The sequence below is a fragment of the Salvelinus fontinalis genome, unplaced genomic scaffold (genome assembly GCF_029448725.1).
Source record: "Salvelinus fontinalis isolate EN_2023a unplaced genomic scaffold, ASM2944872v1 scaffold_0074, whole genome shotgun sequence".
Taxonomy (NCBI): domain Eukaryota; kingdom Metazoa; phylum Chordata; class Actinopteri; order Salmoniformes; family Salmonidae; genus Salvelinus; species Salvelinus fontinalis.
Window position 1 is genome coordinate 200,001 of NW_026600283.1, and position 20,000 is coordinate 220,000.

Below are 20,000 nucleotides of genomic sequence, written 5' to 3' on the forward strand. Positions count from 1 at the left end.
CTGCCATGTTAATACAGCTGTAATACCAACCTGAGCCTCCGGAGGGCCCCCTTCATCTCTGATGAGCAGTAGGTTGCTCTGTCCGTCCACCACTATCTCCTTCTTAAAACGCCCCCCTGCCGGAACAACACATAGGATGAGAGGAGAGGGACTAACATGGAGACGGGTCACATAGTACATGAGTAACCACAGTAACTAAACTCACTGAGCTTTCAGTCCAATGTCACATTTCATCTGTTCATATCTCAGCAGGATAGCAGCTATAGAGAGTTAGACCAGCTAGAGTCAATTCAACTAACTGTTGATCATGTCATAAAAGCGCAGTAAAAATGATTTGATGAGGTAATGGTAGTGAGAAGGAGACATGATCAATGGAAAGACACACACACACACACACACTGAGGATGTCAGCTGTCCAGGACTAGATGGTGATAATGACTACCCACAGGAGAATGAGAGGAATGCTGCTGTACAGGTAAACCACACACAGAGATGACAGCAATGTGTGTGTGTGTGTGTGTGTGTGTGTGTGTGTGTGTGTGTGTGTGTGTGTGTGTGTGTGTGTGTGTGTGTGTGTGTGTGTGTGTGTGTGTGTGTGTGTGTGTGTGTGTGTGTGTGTGTGTGTGTGTGTGTGTGTGTGTGTGTGTGTGTGTGTGTGTGTGTGTGTGTGTGTGTGTACAACACATTCCAGTAGGTCATTCCTCAAAAACAAAAACATGTTTTATCTGTGAACTGTTAGAATGATGTTCTCCACCAACACCCTATTCTCTGGCCTAGATGCTCTTAGGCTGACCTATGAACCTTGACCTCAGATGGAAAGGTCAGAGGGTATGGACCCGTGACCGGGGGCGTACTTCCCTGTCCCGGGGCTTAAGCAGCCTTGGGGAGCCATCCTAGGGGTTCCCAACCAGGGGTACTAAGACCTCTGGGGGTACTTGGCCTATCCACAGGGAGTAGTTGGCCTATGAAGAGAGAGGGAGAGAAAGAGATAAAGAGAGAGGGAGAGAAAGAGACGAAGAGAGAGGGAGAGAGATGAAGAGACGAAGAGAGAGGGAGAGAGAGATGAAGAGACGAAGAGAGGGGGAGAGAGAGATGAAGAGACGAAGAGAGAGGGAGAGAGAGATGAAGAGACGAAGAGAGAGGGAGAGAGAGACGAAGAGGCGAAAAGAGAGGGAGAGAGAGACGAAGACAGAGACGAAAAGAGAGGGAGAGAGAGACGGAGAGAGATATGAAGAGAGAGGGAGAGAGATATGAAGAGAGAGAGAGAGAGATGAAGAGAGAGAGAGAGAGATGAAGAGAGAGGGAGAGAGATGAAGAGAGGGCGAGAGAGAGATGGAGAGGAAGATGAAGAGAGAGGGAGATGGAGAGAGATGAAGGGAGAGGGAGATGAAGAGAGAGCGGGACCAGGCCCGGGACAGACTGAACACACTGTGCAGAACGTGTCGCACACTGAGACCTAACCTTGGCCTCAGGACACACCATGTGGAGTCATCATCATCATCATCATCATCATGGACCTTCTGCAAAACCCTGTCTGACTCCTTAGACCCACAGGGGGACAACACAGGGTTTTACTCCCTGGTTAAAGAGACTGAGCATCAGTCTAGCACCCCTTGAAGTAGAAACACCAACACACTTTAAGAGTGCTGTTTCCTAGAGCAAGACATTGCATCCCCAGTTATAGGGAACTTAGTGTGCATGACATGAAGCACACTTTTACACACAAAAAATGATGTTTAAAAAATAAAGTGATAAGCAACCTGTCAACTTCTACACTGTTTAACTGTCAAAAATACCATCTAATATAGCTCAGGTTTTAAGTGTGTGAGCCGCTGCTAACCATATCTGTGGTGTTTGGGGGTTGGAATGTGAGCCAGGCGAGGCAGGGCTTCCCATAATGACATGTTTAACTGGCTGTTTTTGTGTGTGTGTGTGTGTGTGTGTGTGTCAGGGTAACAGGAAGAGGCTAGGCCATGGGTCAGTCAGTCAGCCAGCACCACACAGCAGCAGCTCTTCCCAAAGTATTTTTCCAGCTCTTTTTCCAGCTGCGGGGTTATGGACGGAAGCCCACTCCAATCTGCTCAGGGGGGAGATTGGCGGAAAGCTGGGTGGGGCATGGGGGAGGAAAGAGGTGGCGGGGGCACAGTCCGGTTATAGACTGGAGCATGGTGGCTATTTGGAGCGCTCTGGCGAGGGCCTCTTGAAGGGAGAGGGCCTCTCTGCTCTCCAAGCAGCTCCAAGTGGACTCCATCCATGCACAGGACAAACTAGAAAATGTGTATGGAAAATCCCTAATAATAAATATACACCAAAATACACACACCCTCGTATTTGTACGCAGAGAAAATCCTCATTTTATAGATATACACTGCTCAAAAAAATAAAGGGAACACTTAAACAACACAATGTAACTCCAAGTCAATCACACTTCTGTGAAATCAAACTGTCCACTTAGGAAGCAACACTGATTGACAATAAATTTCACATGCTGTTGTGCAAATGGAATAGACAAAAGGTGGAAATTATAGGCAATTAGCAAGACACCCCCAATAGACCCCCCCACATCAATGCGAGCTGTGGCAAGAAGGTTTGCTGTGTCTGTCAGCGTAGCGTCCAGAGCATGGAGGCGCTACCAGGAGACAGGCCAGTACATCAGGAGACGTGGAGGAGGCCGTAGGAGGGCAACAACCCAGCAGCAGGACCGCTACCTCCGCCTTTGTGCAAGGAGGAGCACCGCCAGAGCCCTGCAAAATGACCTCCAGCACCTGCAGAATCACTCCTTTATTGGGGGTGTCTTGCTAATTGCCTATAATGTCCACCTTTTGTTTATTCCATTTGCACAACAGCATGTGAAATGTATTGTCAATCAGTGTTGCTTCCTAAGTGGACAGTTTGATTTCACAGAAGTGTGATTGACTTGGAGTTACATTGTGTTGTTTAAGTGTTCCCTTTATTTTTTTGAGCAGTGTAGATTTTTTTATTTAACCTTTGTTTAACTAGGCAGGTCAGTTAAGAACAAATTCTTATTTACAATGACAGCCTAGGAACAGTGGGTTAACTGCATGGTTCAGGGGCAGAACGACAGATTTTTACCGTGGCAGCTCAGGAATTCTACCTTGGCAGCTCAGCAATTCTACCTTGGCAGCTCAGGAATTCTACCTTGGCAGCTCAGGAATTCTACCTTGGCAGCTCAGGAATTCTACCTTGGCAGCTCAGGAATTCGATCTAGCAACCTTTCGGTTCCTACAACGCTCTAACCACTAGTCTACCTGCCGCCCCATTAGAGGTAGTGTGTTGTGTTTTCTGTTGTATTAAAGTATCAGTCCCCTTGGTGCAGCTTTATGGCTGGGCTCTCTGCTGAGTCAGCTGCTCAGTGTGTGTGTGTGTGTGTGTGTGTGTGTGTGTGTGTGTGTGTGTGTGTGTGTGTGTGTGTGTGTGTGTGTGTGTGTGTGTGTGTGTGTGTGTGTGTGTGTGTGTGTGTTATAGAGAAGGGGTGAGTTGTGGCGCCACAGATTAAACAACAGAGTGACAGGGTGAAAATGAGAGGGTTCGCTACGTGAAGCTACAAGCTAAATGTTAGCACAGCAGAAACTTAAATCAGCCTCAGGTTCATCATCTAGCTGCTCGCTTTACTGTCACACTAGATTGTCTAAGTGGGAAATACCTGGCTTGTTGCCATTCAGAGTAGCACTTTAGCTAGAGAATGCATTGTTGTGGTGATATCTGGAATGAATATGGGAAACCTGACCTATTATCAAGCTGCTAGTGTGAAATGGTAAGGCCCTGGAGGAAAGAGGAAAACCCTCCACAAGACACAGACAGAAGGAGACAAGAGGATAGTTACCTGCATCCACGTCAGCTAGTTACAAACGCAGCCAAGAAAAACAAGAGGAAATAAAAGCAAATCCAAGGTGCAAGTTATATTCTCAGTTCAAATTAAACACAGACAGACAGAGACAGACAGAGACACACAGAGACAGACAGAGACAGACAGAGACAAAGACACACAGAGACAGACAGAGACAGACAGAGACAAAGACACACAGAGACAGACAGAGACAGACAGAGACACACAGAGACAGACAGAGACAGACAGACAGACAGACAGACAGACAGACAGACAGACAGACAGACAGACAGACAGACAGACAGACAGACAGACAGACAGACAGACAGACAGAGACAGACAGAGACAGACAGAGACAGACAGAGACAGACAGACAGAGACAGAGACAGGCACAGAGATAGATTGAGAGAGACCCAGAGAGAGAGAGAGACAGAGACCCAGAGAGAGAGAGACAGAGAGTCAGAGAGAGAGAGACAGACAGAGACATACAGAGAGAGACAGAGAATACAGAGAGAGTGCATAGATTCACCCTAGGTCAGAGAGAAGACCAAGCATCGCAGGTTGAGTGTACAGCCTAGAGCTGTGAGAGGAGAGCGGGTAGGGAGAGTGCAGTGGGGTTATCACATAGAATGTCACAATCGCACATCATCCCTGGTCAGTCAGTGGGTGGTAGAAGAGCAGGTATTTAAACAGATCCTAGTAGCTATAAGCACATCTGACGCTGTACCATAACCTCACACACAACTATCCTGCTTTACGCTATCTACATTGGGCCCTTACGTTGTGTTAACATGGCAGCCAGCACACCGCGGTGACGTTGTGAGAACGTTGTGACAAGAGCCAGGTGTGTTTGGGTTGGTGTATTATAGAACCTATCATAAATGTGTCCATTCATACGCTGTGTGTCTGAGAGGACCTGGGAGAGACCACCACAGCAGTCAGTACTAGCTGCCAGTCCCTCTGCAGACTCCAGTCTACACACTAAGAATAGGCCTGGTTAGCAGCTCTGCAGCTGTGTGGTTAGGTGGTTACTAGGCTAGGCCGTAGGAGCAACTACAGTAGCCTACAACTCAATCAATTACCAGGAGAATTGGGGACCGTCTTGGGAGCATCCATTTTTAGATAGGTGGTTAAGACAGTGTGTGTGATCAAGCAGGGATTTTCTATTTTTGTTAGGCCATTGGTCATGCAACAATGATATCAAAGAGACAGTTCTTTTGGGTGGAAACACTTCCTAGATGGGCGGCGGTGCCAAGAATGTGCCTGGATCAAAGAGCTACGGCTTGTCATTTTAACTTCGCTAAAACACATTCTGCCTTCAAACGCTGGATTGTGTTTCTCTTGGCAGCTGACTGTTATAATCAAGAGGCAAAGAATGGAAAAACCCCCGTTGAGTTGTTGACATGTTCCTTTCTGGATATTCCCCAGCCTGCCTCTGGCTGGATATTCCCCAGCCTGCCTCTGGCTGGATATTCCCCAGCCTGCCTCTGGCTGGATATTCCCCAGCCTGCCACTGGCTGGATATTCCCCAGCCTGCCTCTGGCTGGATATTCCCCAGCCTGCCTCTGGCTGGATATTCCCCAGCCTGCCACTGGCTGGATATTCCCCAGCCTGCCACTGGCTGGATATTCCCCAGCCTGCCTCCGGCTGGATATTCCCCAGCCTGCCTCCGGCTGGATATTCCCCAGCCTGCCTCCGGCTGGATATTCCCCAGCCTGCCTCTGGCTGGATATTCCCCAGCCTGCCTCTGGCTGGATATTCCCCAGCCTGCCTCTGGCTGGATATTCCCCAGCCTGCCTCTGGCTGGATATTCCCCAGCCTGCCTCTGGCTGGATATTCCCCAGCCTGCCACTGGCTGGATATTCCCCAGCCTGCCACTGGCTGGATATTCCCCAGCCTGCCACTGGCTGGAAATTCCCCAGCCTGCCTCTGGCTGGATATTCCCCAGCCTGCCTCTGGCTGGATATTCCCCAGCCTGCCTCTGGCTGGATATTCCCCAGCCTGCCTCTGGCTGGATATTCCCCAGCCTGCCTCTGGCTGGATATTCCCCAGCCTGCCTCTGGCTGGATATTCCCCAGCCTGCCTCTGGCTGGATATTCCCCAGCCTGCCTCTGGCTGGATATTCCCCAGCCTGCCACTGGCTGGATATTCCCCAGCCTGCCTCTGGCTGGATATTCCCCAGCCTGCCACTGGCTGGATATTCCCGAGCCTGCCACTGGCTGGATATTCCTCAGCCTGCCACTGGCTGGATATTCCCCAGCCTGCCACTGGCTGGATATTCCCCAGCCTGCCACTGGCTGGATATTCCCGAGCCTGCCACTGGCTGGATATTCCCCAGCCTGCCACTGGCTGGATATTCCTCAGCCTGCCACTGGGTGGATATTCCCCAGCCTGCCACTGGCTGGATATTCCCCAGCCTACCACTGGCTGGATATTCCCCAGCCTGCCTCTGGCTGGATATTCCCCAGCCTGCCACTGGGTGGATATTCCCCAGCCTGCCACTGGGTGGATATTCCCCAGCCTACCACTGGCATGCAGACTCCAGCCAGCAGCTATGAAGAGTGACTGACAGACAAATACAGTGGGATACAGATCATCCTACAGTTTTACTCTTGCATTTAAACGTTGAACCTTCCAGTAGGTGTCTCAATATTGACTTGGCTATTCCACTACAGGACTATCTAAGCCCATCTATAGGGCGGCAGGCAGCCATGCAGTTAAGACCATTGGGCCAGTAACCGAAAGGTTGAGGTTTCAAATCCCTGAGCCGACTAGGTTTCAAAAATATGTCAATATGCCCTTGAGCAAGGCACTTAAAGGAACAATTGGGGTTAAGTCTCTCTGGATAAGAGTGACTGCTAAATGACTAAAATGTCAAATGTAAATTTATGAGGCAACGTTTTCTACAGACCCCTAGGAACATGAGAGTTAGTGCTGAAATATTAACATGCTTATGTCTCTGAAAGTAGAGCGTAGAGAGGGCTCCCGTATGTGGGCGAGCAGAGCTGGCAGGGGGCCTCCTCTTAGCTTCAATAATGGATGCAGAGTATGGCTGTGTTTCTCCTCAGGGCCTGGACTGTACTGATGATGCTAACACGCTAACGCTACGCGAAGGGCTGCATCTCAATAGTGTCTGGTGACTTCCTCTCACAATCTCTTTTCCTGCATCTGCATTGATATGAAGCCACAGGAGAGCTGAAAGCAAAACGACAGATGAGCGATGACTACCATGTATCTGAATGGTACCTGTCCCCTTCTTTTAGACTACTGCAGTTGAACAAGAGGAGAGGAGATGATTAAAGGAGGACTCTGAACTATTGAGACGCAGCCTGGTGTGGAGGAGAGAACACGGGAGTATTGAGACGCAGCCTGGAGTGGAGGAGAGGACACTGGACTATTGAGATGCAGCCTGGAGTGGAGGAGAGGACACTGGACTATTGAGACGCAGCCTGGAGTGGAGGAGAGGAGCCCCTCAGGCTTAGCTTGAGGAGGGGTAACAGGGAGAGAACACTGGACTATTGAGATGCAGCCTAGGGTGGAGGAGAGGACACTGGACTATTGAGACGCAGTCTAGGGTGGAGGAGAGGACACTGGACTATTGAGACGCAGCCTGGAGTGGAGGAGAGGACACTGGACTATTGAGACGCAGCCTGGAGTGGAGGAGAGGAGCCCCTCGGGCTTAGCTTGAGGAGAGGTAACAGGGAGAGAACACTGGACTATTGAGATGCAGCCTAGGGAGGAGGAGAGGAGCCCCTCAGGCTTAGCTTGAGGAGAGGTAACAGGGAGAGAACACTGAACTATTGAGACGCAGCCTAGGGTGGAGGAGAGGAGCCCCTCAGGCTTAGCTTGAGGAGAGGTAACAGGGAGAGAATACTGGACTATTGAGACACAGCCTGGAGTGGAGGAGAGGACACTGGACTATTGAGACGCAGCCTGGAGTGGAGGAGAGGAGCCCCTCGGGCTTAGCTTGAGGAGAGGTAACAGGGAGAGAACACTGGACTATTGAGATGCAGCCTAGGGTGGAGGAGAGGACACTGGACTATTGAGACGCAGCCTAGGGTGGAGGAGAGGAGAGGTAACAGGGAGAGAGCACAGGCTTCAGAAGTTACATAGTGCTCTCTCCAGCTCCTTGTAGCTGGGTAGTTGTATAAGAAGGCGGTGTAGTTAAGCATGAGCACGGCACCCTGGCTCATTTAAGGCTTTCTAGGAAGATTTTTCCTCACCAACCACACTGCTATTGACTGACAGACATGATCTGTATCTGAAATGGCACCCTATTCCCTATATATAGTGCCCTAATACAAAGTAGTGAAAAGGGTGCCATTTCAGAGTCCTCCACTGACAGGCACGGACACACACGGGTACAGACACACAGTGGTACAGACACACAGTGGTACAAACACACACACTGGTACAAACACACACACTGGTACAGACAGACAGACAGACAGACACACACACACACACACTGGTACAGACACAAACACAGACGTGGTGAGCAGTAGAGAGCACACTGTTCTTACCTTCTGGAGATTCCTCCTGGACGTATGTTCCTGTCAGGTACCTGTGGACCAGCGCAGACTTCCCACTGGCCAGGTTACCCACAATGCCCTGGGGAAGGAAGAAGAAGAACAGGGAAGTGAGGCTGTTTCCTGGTTTTGCATATCTTCTTCGTTGGCTTGTAATAATCAGAAGGGTTGTGCTGCAGTGGATGAAGCTGAGAAGAGCTTCAGAGGAAGACTGAGATGCAGACATGAATATAGAGAATATGGAATATAGAGGAAGGTAATTCTATTCTGTTTGATGTTTTGACCTCATTCCTGGTCTGTGTACATGCACGTCCAGGTGAAGACTCATTGGAGCGTTTGTATCCCATTTCAGACTCACCACTTTGAGTTCTGGTACCGATCGGCTCAGGGTCCACTCCTGGCTGTTCACAAAGGCGTCTGCAACAAAGAGAGAGAAAGAAGCCTGTCAATCAACGGTACACACACGACCCAGATAACATCAGACGTCTGACAAGCTGTAATATCTATGTCCTCCAGACGTCACGGCAACAAGGGTTCCAATCTGTTCCTGCTCAGTAGTCACCCACTAACAGGGAGGACAGAGACAGATAAACGAGAAGAAAGGGAGGGACGAGGAGAGACTTCGGGGAGGATAGGAGCGTATCATTAAAGATGACAGCTGAGTGACAGCTAGGATAGCTGCATCCTCTCAGAGATACTTCCTGTCTGGTCTGAATGGATGTCTTCAGTAGAGCATATCAGCTGTACATACACACTGAACAGCAAGTCAACAAGACCGATGATACACTACACTGAAAAACTACTATACCAGCTGAACGAATCCTGAAGAATGCTGCCCATAGTAGGTGTGTGTGGTATTGGCTAACATGCTACTGGCTAGGTGTAATATCTCCCTGTCTGTGAGGCTACTGGCTAGGTATAATATCTCCCTGGCTGTGAGGCTACTGGCTAGGTATAATATCTCCCTGTCTGTGAGGCTACTGGCTAGGTATAATATCTCCCTGGCTGTGAGGCTACTGGCTAGGTATAATATCTCCCTGTCTGTGAGGCTACTGGCTAGGTATAATATCTCCCTGGCTGTGAGGCTACTGGCTAGGTATAATATCTCCCTGTCTGTGAGGCTACTGGCTAGGTATAATATCTCCCTGGCTGTGAGGCTACTGGCTAGGTATAACATCTCCCTGGCCGTGAAGCCCATTAGCCTGACTGGGCCCAGGTCTTATTATCCATCAGAGGCCCAGCATGGCTGCCAAACAAAAGCAGCAGGCCCGCGGTGGAGCCGGTCACACTCTTAATGTTTAATATCACACCAGCTGCTCTGCGACTGGCTCTATTGGAGCCCTGAGCTCCATCTTGGCTCAGTGTTGTGGCGCTGGCAGGGCCATTCTCTGGCAGCACACGGTTAATGCCAGAATAGATCTTTCAGGAGAAACCAGGCTAACCAAAGCACCAATCAGAGGGGATGTGGGCGTGGCTTAGACCCATAGAGGTGAGAGGGTTAGGGGTGGAGCTAGTCATTATATACAAGGCATTCTGATGCCAACTGTCCTTACGCCACACCTGTTTCCTTGTCTGTTGTTGAGGCTAGTGGACTAACAGGAGATGTGGCCTCTACTCTGCTGTGTTCTGTAGGTCCTGTGTACATTCACTTGACCCTCGGCTGTTTATGAGACAGAGATAAGACCTGGCAGGCTAGATGGAGGGTTAAGTGAGGTCAGTGTGTGGGACAGTATATTTAACTGTAGGTTACAGCTGTGTGAGGAGGTTGCGTTGAGAGACTGTAATGTGAACGTGTTGTTTGGAATTGCATCTGTTGACTGTAATAATGGGTGGTGCATGTGTGAGTGAATGCTGCATGTGTGAGTGATTGCTGCATGTGTGAGTGATTGCTACACGAGCGTGGGTGATAGTGTATTGTCGTCTATAATTGCAGTGTGCTGTGTACAGTTTGTGTACAGTGTGTGTGTAGTAATGCGTGGGGGGAATAAACTGCCATCACTCTGCCACTCCAATCACTCCCCTCATTTCCCATGACCTCCTAGTCCCTCCTCCTCCTCCTCCTCCTCCTCACTGGTTGTTACTGTAGAACACAGCACAAACACCCAACTAGTAACGGCCACACACACACCTCACTAGAAACGGTCACACACACCTCACTAGTAACGGCCACACACACACACACACACACCTCACTAGTAACGGTCACACACACATCACTGCTGGTTACTGTGTGTGGTCAGTTGTATCAGGGCCGTCCAGTCGATCTCACCCCAGTGTCACCCTGGAGGAGCCGACACATATCAGGTCATTCTAGAAAAGGACTCTGTTCATGCATCCCACACAACACAGGGCTGTTCTAATAGAAGGCCATTTAGCAGACACTATTATCCAAAGAGACTCCGTCCAAAGAGACTCCGTCCAAAGAGACACAGTCCAAAGAGACTCCGTCCAAAGAGACTCCGTCCAAAGAGACTCCGTCCAAAGAGACTCCGTCCAAAGAGACTTAAGTCATGCATACATACCTTTTCACGTATGGGTGGCCCCAGCGGGAAACGAACCCATGACCCTTGGCATTGCAGGCGTCATGCTCTACCAACTGTGCCACACACACACCATTCAGTCCTTCCCCTTCTCCAGACACCCCAGTGTGTTACCTTGCTGGGGTAAGTAGGTCAGAGGCCCCACCATCAGACAGGACTGAAAACCACAAACAACCCTGTTCCATTTAGGCCTCCATTTGGACCAGTGTTAGCTTTATTAACTCATCAGGGACAATCTGTGTCAGACAGTCACTACAGGCAGACACTACACTACAGACAGTCACTACACTACAGACAGTCACTACACTCACTACAGGCAGACACTACACTACACGCAGACACTACAGACAGTCACTACAGGCAGACACTACACTACAGGCAGACACTACACTACAGACAGTCACTACACTACAGACAGTCACTACACTCACTACAGGCAGACACTGCACTACAGGCAGACATACACTAGACTACAGGCAGACACTACAGTACAGACAGACACTACACTACAGGCAGACAGTCACTACAGTACAGACAGTCACTACAGTACAGACAGACACTACAGGCAGACAGACACTACACTACAGGCAGACAGAGTCCCTACACTACAGGCAGACACTACAGACAGTCACTACAGTACAGACAGTCACCACAGTACAGGCAGTCACCACAGTACAGGCAGTCACCACAGTACAGACATACACTACACTACAGGCAGACAGTCACTACAGTACAGACAGACAGACAGACACTACAGTACAGACAGACAGACACTACAGTACAGACAGACAGTCACTACAGTACAGACAGACACTACAGGCAGACAGTCACTACAGTACAGACAGTCACTACAGTACAGACAGACACTACAATACAGACAGACACTACAGGCAGACAGTCACTAAAGTACAGACAGACACTACAGTACAGACAGTCACTACAGTACAGACAGTCACTACAGTACAGACAGACACTACAGTACAGACAGACACTACAGTACAGACAGACACTACAGTACAGACAGACACTACAGTACAGACAGACACTACAGGCAGACAGTCACTACAGTACAGACAGTCACTACAGTACAGACAGACACTACAGTACAGACAGACACTACAGTACAGACAGACACTACAGGCAGACAGTCACTAAAGTACAGACAGACACTACAGGCAGACAGTCACTACAGTACAGACAGTCACTACAGTACAGACAGACACTACAGTACAGACAGACACTAAAGTACAGACAGACACTACAGGCAGACAGTCACTACAGTACAGACAGTCACTACAGGCAGACAGTCACTATAGTACAGACAGTCACTACAGTACAGACAGTCACTACAGTACAGACAGTCACTACAGTACAGACAGTCACTACAGTACAGACAGTCACTACAGGCAGACAGACACTACAGTACAGACAGAAACACACTCTTTATTAATGCCTTGAGTACCAAACAGGTGTTTTCAAAGACGTGGCTATGGGAAGGCTGTGGACCATATTGTCAGACGTTATTCCACCATATCAGTCTAGTCCAGTCTCCCCTCCACATTACCAGTGTCTGACAGCAGGTGTCACGTCCTCTGACCTTCTACAGCGTCTCAGACGTTGAGCACCACTACAGAAGATGTTCATGAGCTGATTGTGGGCAAGAGACCAATCTACTGCATCAATGTAATGGACCACAACATATTTCTGAAAGCATTTGATGGGTCCCAGAGTTGAGAAAACACTGGGATAGATAACACATGATGACAACATAACATATCTTCCACTTCCCAACCGCTCTCTACAACCCTCCTCCTCTTCCCCCGTCCTCCCTCCCCCTCCTCCTCTTCCCCCGTCCTCCCTCCCCCGTCCTCCTCCTCTTCCCCCGTCCTCCTCCTCTTCCCCCGTCCTCCTCCTCTTCCCCCGTCCTCCTCCTCTTCCCCCGTCCTCCTCCTCTTCCCCCGTCCTCCCTCCCTTAAAAACATTTAAATAAGTCAGTGTCCCCCTCCTAACCCCGCCTCTGTCTGATGGTCTATTAGGATTGTTCAGACACGTCAGCCAACAGCGGGACTGGAAAGAATCCAGTACGAGGGGTCCCTATTGGCCGACTGGTACACAGGGGTGTATTGTTGCCGTGGTACCCCGGTCTGTAGTTATGGGTCCTAGCTGGCTGGCTGTGTGGAGGAGCACAGATGTTGTTGCCCTGGTACCCCGGTCTGTAGTTATGGGCCCTAGCTGGCTGGCTGTGTGGAGGAGCACCAATGTTGTTGCCCTGGTACCCCGGTCTGTAGTTACGGGCCCTAGCTGGCTGGCTGTGTGGAGGAGCACAGATGTTGTTGCCCTGGTACCCCGGTCTGTAGTTATGGGCCCTAGCTGGCTGGCTGTGTGGAGGAGCACAGATGGTTGCCTGTGTTCTGTTCACCTCTCGCTGACAGACAGGATGTTGTTTTAGCTGCTTCCTGTTTTCAGAGCTGGGGGACCGGCCAACACAGCTCCAGTTTCCCCAGTGGCTCCCAGTAAATGAGTGGCTAATAGCCACTTGACTAACAAGCTACATGACTGACTAGCCCTGTATGCCATCATGCTACACTGGTACAGAGCATTAGCCATGGGTACTACACCTGCACTGACTACCTAGCTATCCCGTCTTAGCGTTCCATTCACTAAGTACCCCCTTCACTGACCTGCAACTGTGGCAAGAAGGGAACTCACCTGGGAAATGCCTCCAGGATCAATGCTATTAACATTGTTGATTTGATGGGTCAGCAGAGAATGAAGAGAGCATTCCCAGCCCAACAATGTGTGTGAACCACTGGGCTACAGAAGTCCACCGGCACCGTATCAATCCATCAACCATCACGTCGCCTTGTCACCACGCTCACACAGTGTCTGGCTGCCAGCGTCCGTCTCTTCACTCTGTCACCACGCTCACACAGTGTCTGGCTGCCAGCGTCCGTCCCTTCACTCTGTCACCACGCTCACACAGTGTCTGGCTGCCAGCGTCCGTCTCTTCACTCTGTCACCACGCTCACACAGTGTCTGGCTGCCAGCGTCCGTCTCTTCACTCTGTCACCACGCACACACAGTGTCTGGCTGCCAGCGTCCGTCTCTTCACTCTGTCACCACGCTCACACAGTGTCTGGCTGCCAGCGTCCGTCTCTTCACTCTGTCACCACGCTCACACAGTGTCTGGCTGCCAGCGTCCGTCTCTTCACTCTGTCACCATGCACACACAGTGTCTGGCTGCCAGCGTCCGTCTCTTCACTCTGTCACCATGCTCACACAGTGTCTGGCTGCCAGCGTCCGTCTCTTCACTCTGTCACCACGCTCACACAGTGTCTGGCTGCCAGCGTCCGTCTCTTCACTCTGTCACCATGCTCACACAGTGTCTGGCTGCCAGCGTCCGTCTCTTCACTCTGTCACCACGCACACACAGTGTCTGGCTGCCAGCGTCCGTCTCTTCACTCTGTCACCACGCTCACACAGTGTCTGGCTGCCAGCGTCCGTCTCTTCACTCTGTCACCACGCTCACACAGTGTCTGGCTGCCAGCGTCCGTCTCTTCACTCTGTCACCATGCACACACAGTGTCTGGCTGCCAGCGTCCGTCTCTTCACTCTGTCACCATGCTCACACAGTGTCTGGCTGCCAGCGTCCGTCTCTTCACTCTGTCACCATGCTCACACAGTGTCTGGCTGCCAGCGTCCGTCTCTTCACTCTGTCACCATGCTCACACAGTGTCTGGCTGCCAGCGTCCGTCTCTTCACTCTGTCACCACGCTCACACAGTGTCTGGCTGCCAGCGTCCGTCTCTTCACTCTGTCACCATGCACACACAGTGTCTGGCTGCCAGCGTCCGTCTCTTCACTCTGTCACCATGCTCACACAGTGTCTGGCTGCCAGCGTCCGTCTCTTCACTCTGTCACCACGCTCACACAGTGTCTGGCTGCCAGCGTCCGTCTCTTCACTCTGTCACCATGCTCACACAGTGTCTGGCTGCCAGCGTCCGTCTCTTCACTCTGTCACCATGCTCACACAGTGTCTGGCTGCCAGCGTCCGTCTCTTCACTCTGTCACCACGCTCACACAGTGTCTGGCTGCCAGCGTCCGTCCCTTCACTCTGTCACCATGCTCACACAGTGTCTGGCTGCCAGCGTCCGTCTCTTCACTCTGTCACCACGCTCACACAGTGTCTGGCTGCCAGCGTCCGTCTCTTCACTCTGTCACCACGCTCACACAGTGTCTGGCTGCCAGCGTCCGTCTCTTCACTCTGTCACCACGCTCACACAGTGTCTGGCTGCCAGCGTCCGTCTCTTCACTCTGTCACCACGCTCACACAGTGTCTGGCTGCCAGCGTCCGTCTCTTCACTCTGTCACCATGCACACACAGTGTCTGGCTGCCAGCGTCCGTCTCTTCACTCTGTCACCACGCTCACACAGTGTCTGGCTGCCAGCGTCCGTCTCTTCACTCTGTCACCACGCTCACACAGTGTCTGGCTGCCAGCGTCCGTCTCTTCACTCTGTCACCATGCTCACACAGTGTCTGGCTGCCAGCGTCCGTCTCTTCACTCTGTCACCATGCACACACAGTGTCTGGCTGCCAGCGTCCGTCTCTTCACTCTGTCACCACGCTCACACAGTGTCTGGCTGCCAGCGTCCGTCTCTTCACTCTGTCACCACGCTCACACAGTGTCTGGCTGCCAGCGTCCGTCTCTTCACTCTGTCACCATGCACACACAGTGTCTGGCTGCCAGCGTCCGTCTCTTCACTCTGTCACCACGCTCACACAGTGTCTGGCTGCCAGCGTCCGTCTCTTCACTCTGTCACCACGCTCACACAGTGTCTGGCTGCCAGCGTCCGTCTCTTCACTCTGTCACCATGCTCACACAGTGTCTGGCTGCCAGCGTCCGTCTCTTCACTCTGTCACCACGCACACACAGTGTCTGGCTGCCAGCGTCCGTCTCTTCACTCTGTCACCACGCTCACACAGTGTCTGGCTGCCAGCGTCCGTCTCTTCACTCTGTCACCACGCTCACACAGTGTCTGGCTGCCAGCGTCCGTCTCTTCACTCTGTCACCACGCTCACACAGTGTCTGGCTGCCAGCGTCCGTCTCTTCACTCTGTCACCACGCTCACACAGTGTCTGGCTGCCAGCGTCCGTCTCTTCACTCTGTCACCATGCACACACAGTGTCTGGCTGCCAGCGTCCGTCTCTTCACTCTGTCACCACGCTCACACAGTGTCTGACTGCCAGCGTCCGTCTCTTCACTCTGTCACCACGCTCACACAGTGTCTGGCTGCCAGCGTCCGTCTCTTCACTCTGTCACCACGCTCACACAGTGTCTGGCTGCCAGCGTCCGTCTCTTCACTCTGTCACCACGCTCACACAGTGTCTGGCTGCCAGCGTCCGTCTCTTCACTCTGTCACCATGCACACACAGTGTCTGGCTGCCAGCGTCCGTCTCTTCACTCTGTCACCACGCTCACACAGTGTCTGGCTGCCAGCGTCCGTCTCTTCACTCTGTCACCACGCTCACACAGTGTCTGGCTGCCAGCGTCCGTCTCTTCACTCTGTCACCATGCTCACACAGTGTCTGGCTGCCAGCGTCCGTCTCTTCACTCTGTCACCATGCACACACAGTGTCTGGCTGCCAGCGTCCGTCTCTTCACTCTGTCACCACGCTCACACAGTGTCTGGCTGCCAGCGTCCGTCTCTTCACTCTGTCACCATGCACACACAGTGTCTGGCTGCCAGCGTCCGTCTCTTCACTCTGTCACCACGCTCACACAGTGTCTGGCTGCCAGCGTCCGTCTCTTCACTCTGTCACCATGCACACACAGTGTCTGGCTGCCAGCGTCCGTCTCTTCACTCTGTCACCACGCTCACACAGTGTCTGGCTGCCAGCGTCCGTCTCTTCACTCTGTCACCACGCTCACACAGTGTCTGGCTGCCAGCGTCCGTCTCTTCACTCTGTCACCATGCTCACACAGTGTCTGGCTGCCAGCGTCCGTCTCTTCACTCTGTCACCATGCACACACAGTGTCTGGCTGCCAGCGTCCGTCTCTTCACTCTGTCACCACGCTCACACAGTGTCTGGCTGCCAGCGTCCGTCTCTTCACTCTGTCACCACGCTCACACAGTGTCTGGCTGCCAGCGTCCGTCTCTTCACTCTGTCACCACGCTCACACAGTGTCTGGCTGCCAGCGTCCGTCTCTTCACTCTGTCACCACGCTCACACAGTGTCTGGCTGCCAGCGTCCGTCTCTTCACTCTGTCACCACGCTCACACAGTGTCTGGCTGCCAGCGTCCGTCCCTTCACTCTGTCACCACGCTCACACAGTGTCTGGCTGCCAGCGTCCGTCTCTTCACTCTGTCACCACGCTCACACAGTGTCTGGCTGCCAGCGTCCGTCTCTTCACTCTGTCACCACGCACACACAGTGTCTGGCTGCCAGCGTCCGTCTCTTCACTCTGTCACCACGCTCACACAGTGTCTGGCTGCCAGCGTCCGTCCCTTCACTCTGTCACCATGCTCACACAGTGTCTGGCTGCCAGCGTCCGTCTCTTCACTCTGTCACCACGCTCACACAGTGTCTGGCTGCCAGCGTCCGTCTCTTCACTCTGTCACCATGCTCACACAGTGTCTGGCTGCCAGCGTCCGTCTCTTCACTCTGTCACCATGCACACACACACCAGCTGTATGACATACTACCTGTTGGCTCTCACTGGTGCGTTCCACAGCCGACACACACACAAAGGAAGGGAACTTGCCACTCAGCACTGTGTTAATGAGTCATTAACATGAAACAAAATGTTGACTCTGGCTGCTGCCAGAAGAAAGCAATGAATCAAATGTATCCATCCTAGATAATTACAGTATGGCTCTTTTAGCGTCTCACACACACACACACACACACACACACACACACACACACACACACACACACACACACACACACACACACACACACACACACACACACACACACACACACACACACACACACACACACACACACACACACCAGGGATTCTGTAGGGAAAATGTTCTTCTTACCAATTCTGATGTGTACCTTAAAGACGTTAGAATAACTGTCCACACTTACTGGCCTTGTTGGCTGAGGAAAAGTAACGAACAGCAAATCACTAGCCTGTTTCAATCTACTATCCCCCATAGTAGAAATGTTGACCTATGCTATCCCCCATAGTAGAAATGTTGACCTATTCTATCCCCCATAGTAGAAATGTTGACCTATTCTATCCCCCATAGTAGAAATGTTGACCTATTCTATCCCCCATAGTAGAAATGTTGACCTATTCTATCCCCCATAGTAGAAATGTTGACCTATTCTATCCCCCATAGTAGAAATGTTGACCTATTCTATCCCCCATAGTAGAAATGTTGACCTATTCTATCCCCCATAGTAGAAATGTTGACCTATTCTATCCCCCATAGTAGAAATGTTGACCTATTCTATCCCCCATAGTAGAAATGTTGACCTATTCTATCCCCCATAGTAGAAATGTTGACCTATTCTATTATTCAGCTTGTTGAGAAAGAAATAGCCCAAACAGACTCTGGGACAGCTGTGGGACGAGAGAGTGAGTTGGAGGAGAGAGAGATGTGAGGAAGACTGCATACAAGGCAGAAAAGAGCGAGAGAGCGAGCGAGAGCCAGAGACCCCAGCAGCAGCAGCAGCAGCAGCAGCAGCAGGGGTCTGACTACTGTTCTCCAGCTGAACATGTGTAACCAATAGAGGGACAGAGCTGAGCTCTCTCTGTGACATGCTGCAGACACAGACTTTACAGAGATATTAGCAGCACAATCCTCAACACAAAACGAGAAGAAAGGGACAGAGGAATAGAGAGTGGGACACAGCCAAGAGCAGGCTTCATTCACACTGAGAGAGAGGGAGACGGGGCAGAAAGAGAGGAAGAGATATGGGAGAGAGAGAGATGGAGAGGGAGGAAGAGATATACAGGAGAGAGAGATGGAGGAAGGAAGAGATATACAGGAGAGAGAGATGAAGAGGAAGGAAGAGATATACAGGAGAGAGAGATGGAGGAAGAGATATACAGGAGAGAGAGATGGAGAGATACAGGAGAGAGAGATGGAGAGGGAGGAAGAGATATACAGGAGAGAGAGATGGAGAGGGAGGAAGAGATATACAGGAGAGAGAGATGGAGAGGGAGGAAGAGATATACAGGAGAGAGAGAGATGGAGAGGGAGGAAGAGATACAGGAGAGAGAGATGAAGAGGGAGGAAGAGATATGCAGGAGAGAGAGATGGAGAGGGAGGAAGAGAGATACAGGAGAGAGAGATGAAGAGGGAGGAAGAGAGATACAGGAGAGAGAGATGGAGAGGGAGGAAGAGATATACAGGAGAGAGAGATGGAGAGATACAGGAGAGAGAGATGGAGAGGGAGGAAGAGATATACAGGAGAGAGAGATGGAGAGGGAGGAAGAGATACAGGAGAGAGAGATGAAGAGGGAGGAAGAGATATACAGGAGAGAGAGATGGAGAGGGAGGAAGAGATACAGGAGAGAGAGATGGAGAGGGAGGAAGAGATACAGGAGAGAGAGATGAAGAGGGAGGAAGAGATATACAGGAGAGAGATGAAGAGGGAGGAAGAGATATGCAGGAGAGAGAGATGGAGAGGGAGGAAGAGAGATACAGGAGAGAGAGATGGAGAGGGAGGAAGAGAGATACAGGAGAGAGAGATGAAGAGGGAGGAAGAGATACAGGAGAGAGAGATGAAGAGGGAGGAAGAGATATACAGGAGAGAGAGAGATGGAAGGGAGGAAGAGATATACAGGAGAGAGAGATGAAGAGGGAGGAAGAGATACAGGAGAGAGAGATGGAGAGGGAGGAAGAGATACAGGAGAGAGAGATGGAGAGGGAGGAAGAGATACAGGAGAGAGAGATGAAGAGGGAGGAAGAGATATACAGGAGAGAGAGATGAAGAGGGAGGAAGAGATATACAGGAGAGAGAGATGGAAGGGAGGAAGAGATATACAGGAGAGAGAGATGGAGAGGGAGGAAGAGATATACAGGAGAGAGAGATGGAAGGGAGGAAGAGATATACAGGAGA

General features: G+C 51.3%; 1 protein-coding gene across 7 annotated transcripts in view; it reads right to left on the reverse strand.

Moving 5' to 3' along the window:
* Window positions 1-20,000, reverse strand: part of agap1 (ArfGAP with GTPase domain, ankyrin repeat and PH domain 1) — a 260,949-nt gene that overhangs the window by 125,277 nt on the left and 115,672 nt on the right. For 4 of the 7 annotated variants that reach the window (XM_055911601.1, XM_055911598.1, XM_055911599.1 and 1 more), the window contains exons 2-5: window positions 8,735-8,793; window positions 8,371-8,458; window positions 3,845-3,859; window positions 31-116 (exon numbers count right to left, since the gene is read on the reverse strand). In XM_055911601.1, coding sequence (XP_055767576.1) covers window positions 31-116; window positions 3,845-3,859; window positions 8,371-8,458; window positions 8,735-8,793 — 248 coding nt within the window. The remainder of the gene's footprint in view (window positions 1-30; window positions 117-3,844; window positions 3,860-8,370; window positions 8,459-8,734; window positions 8,794-20,000) is intronic. The other 3 variants (XM_055911603.1, XM_055911602.1, XM_055911600.1) reach the window with 1 other exon arrangement.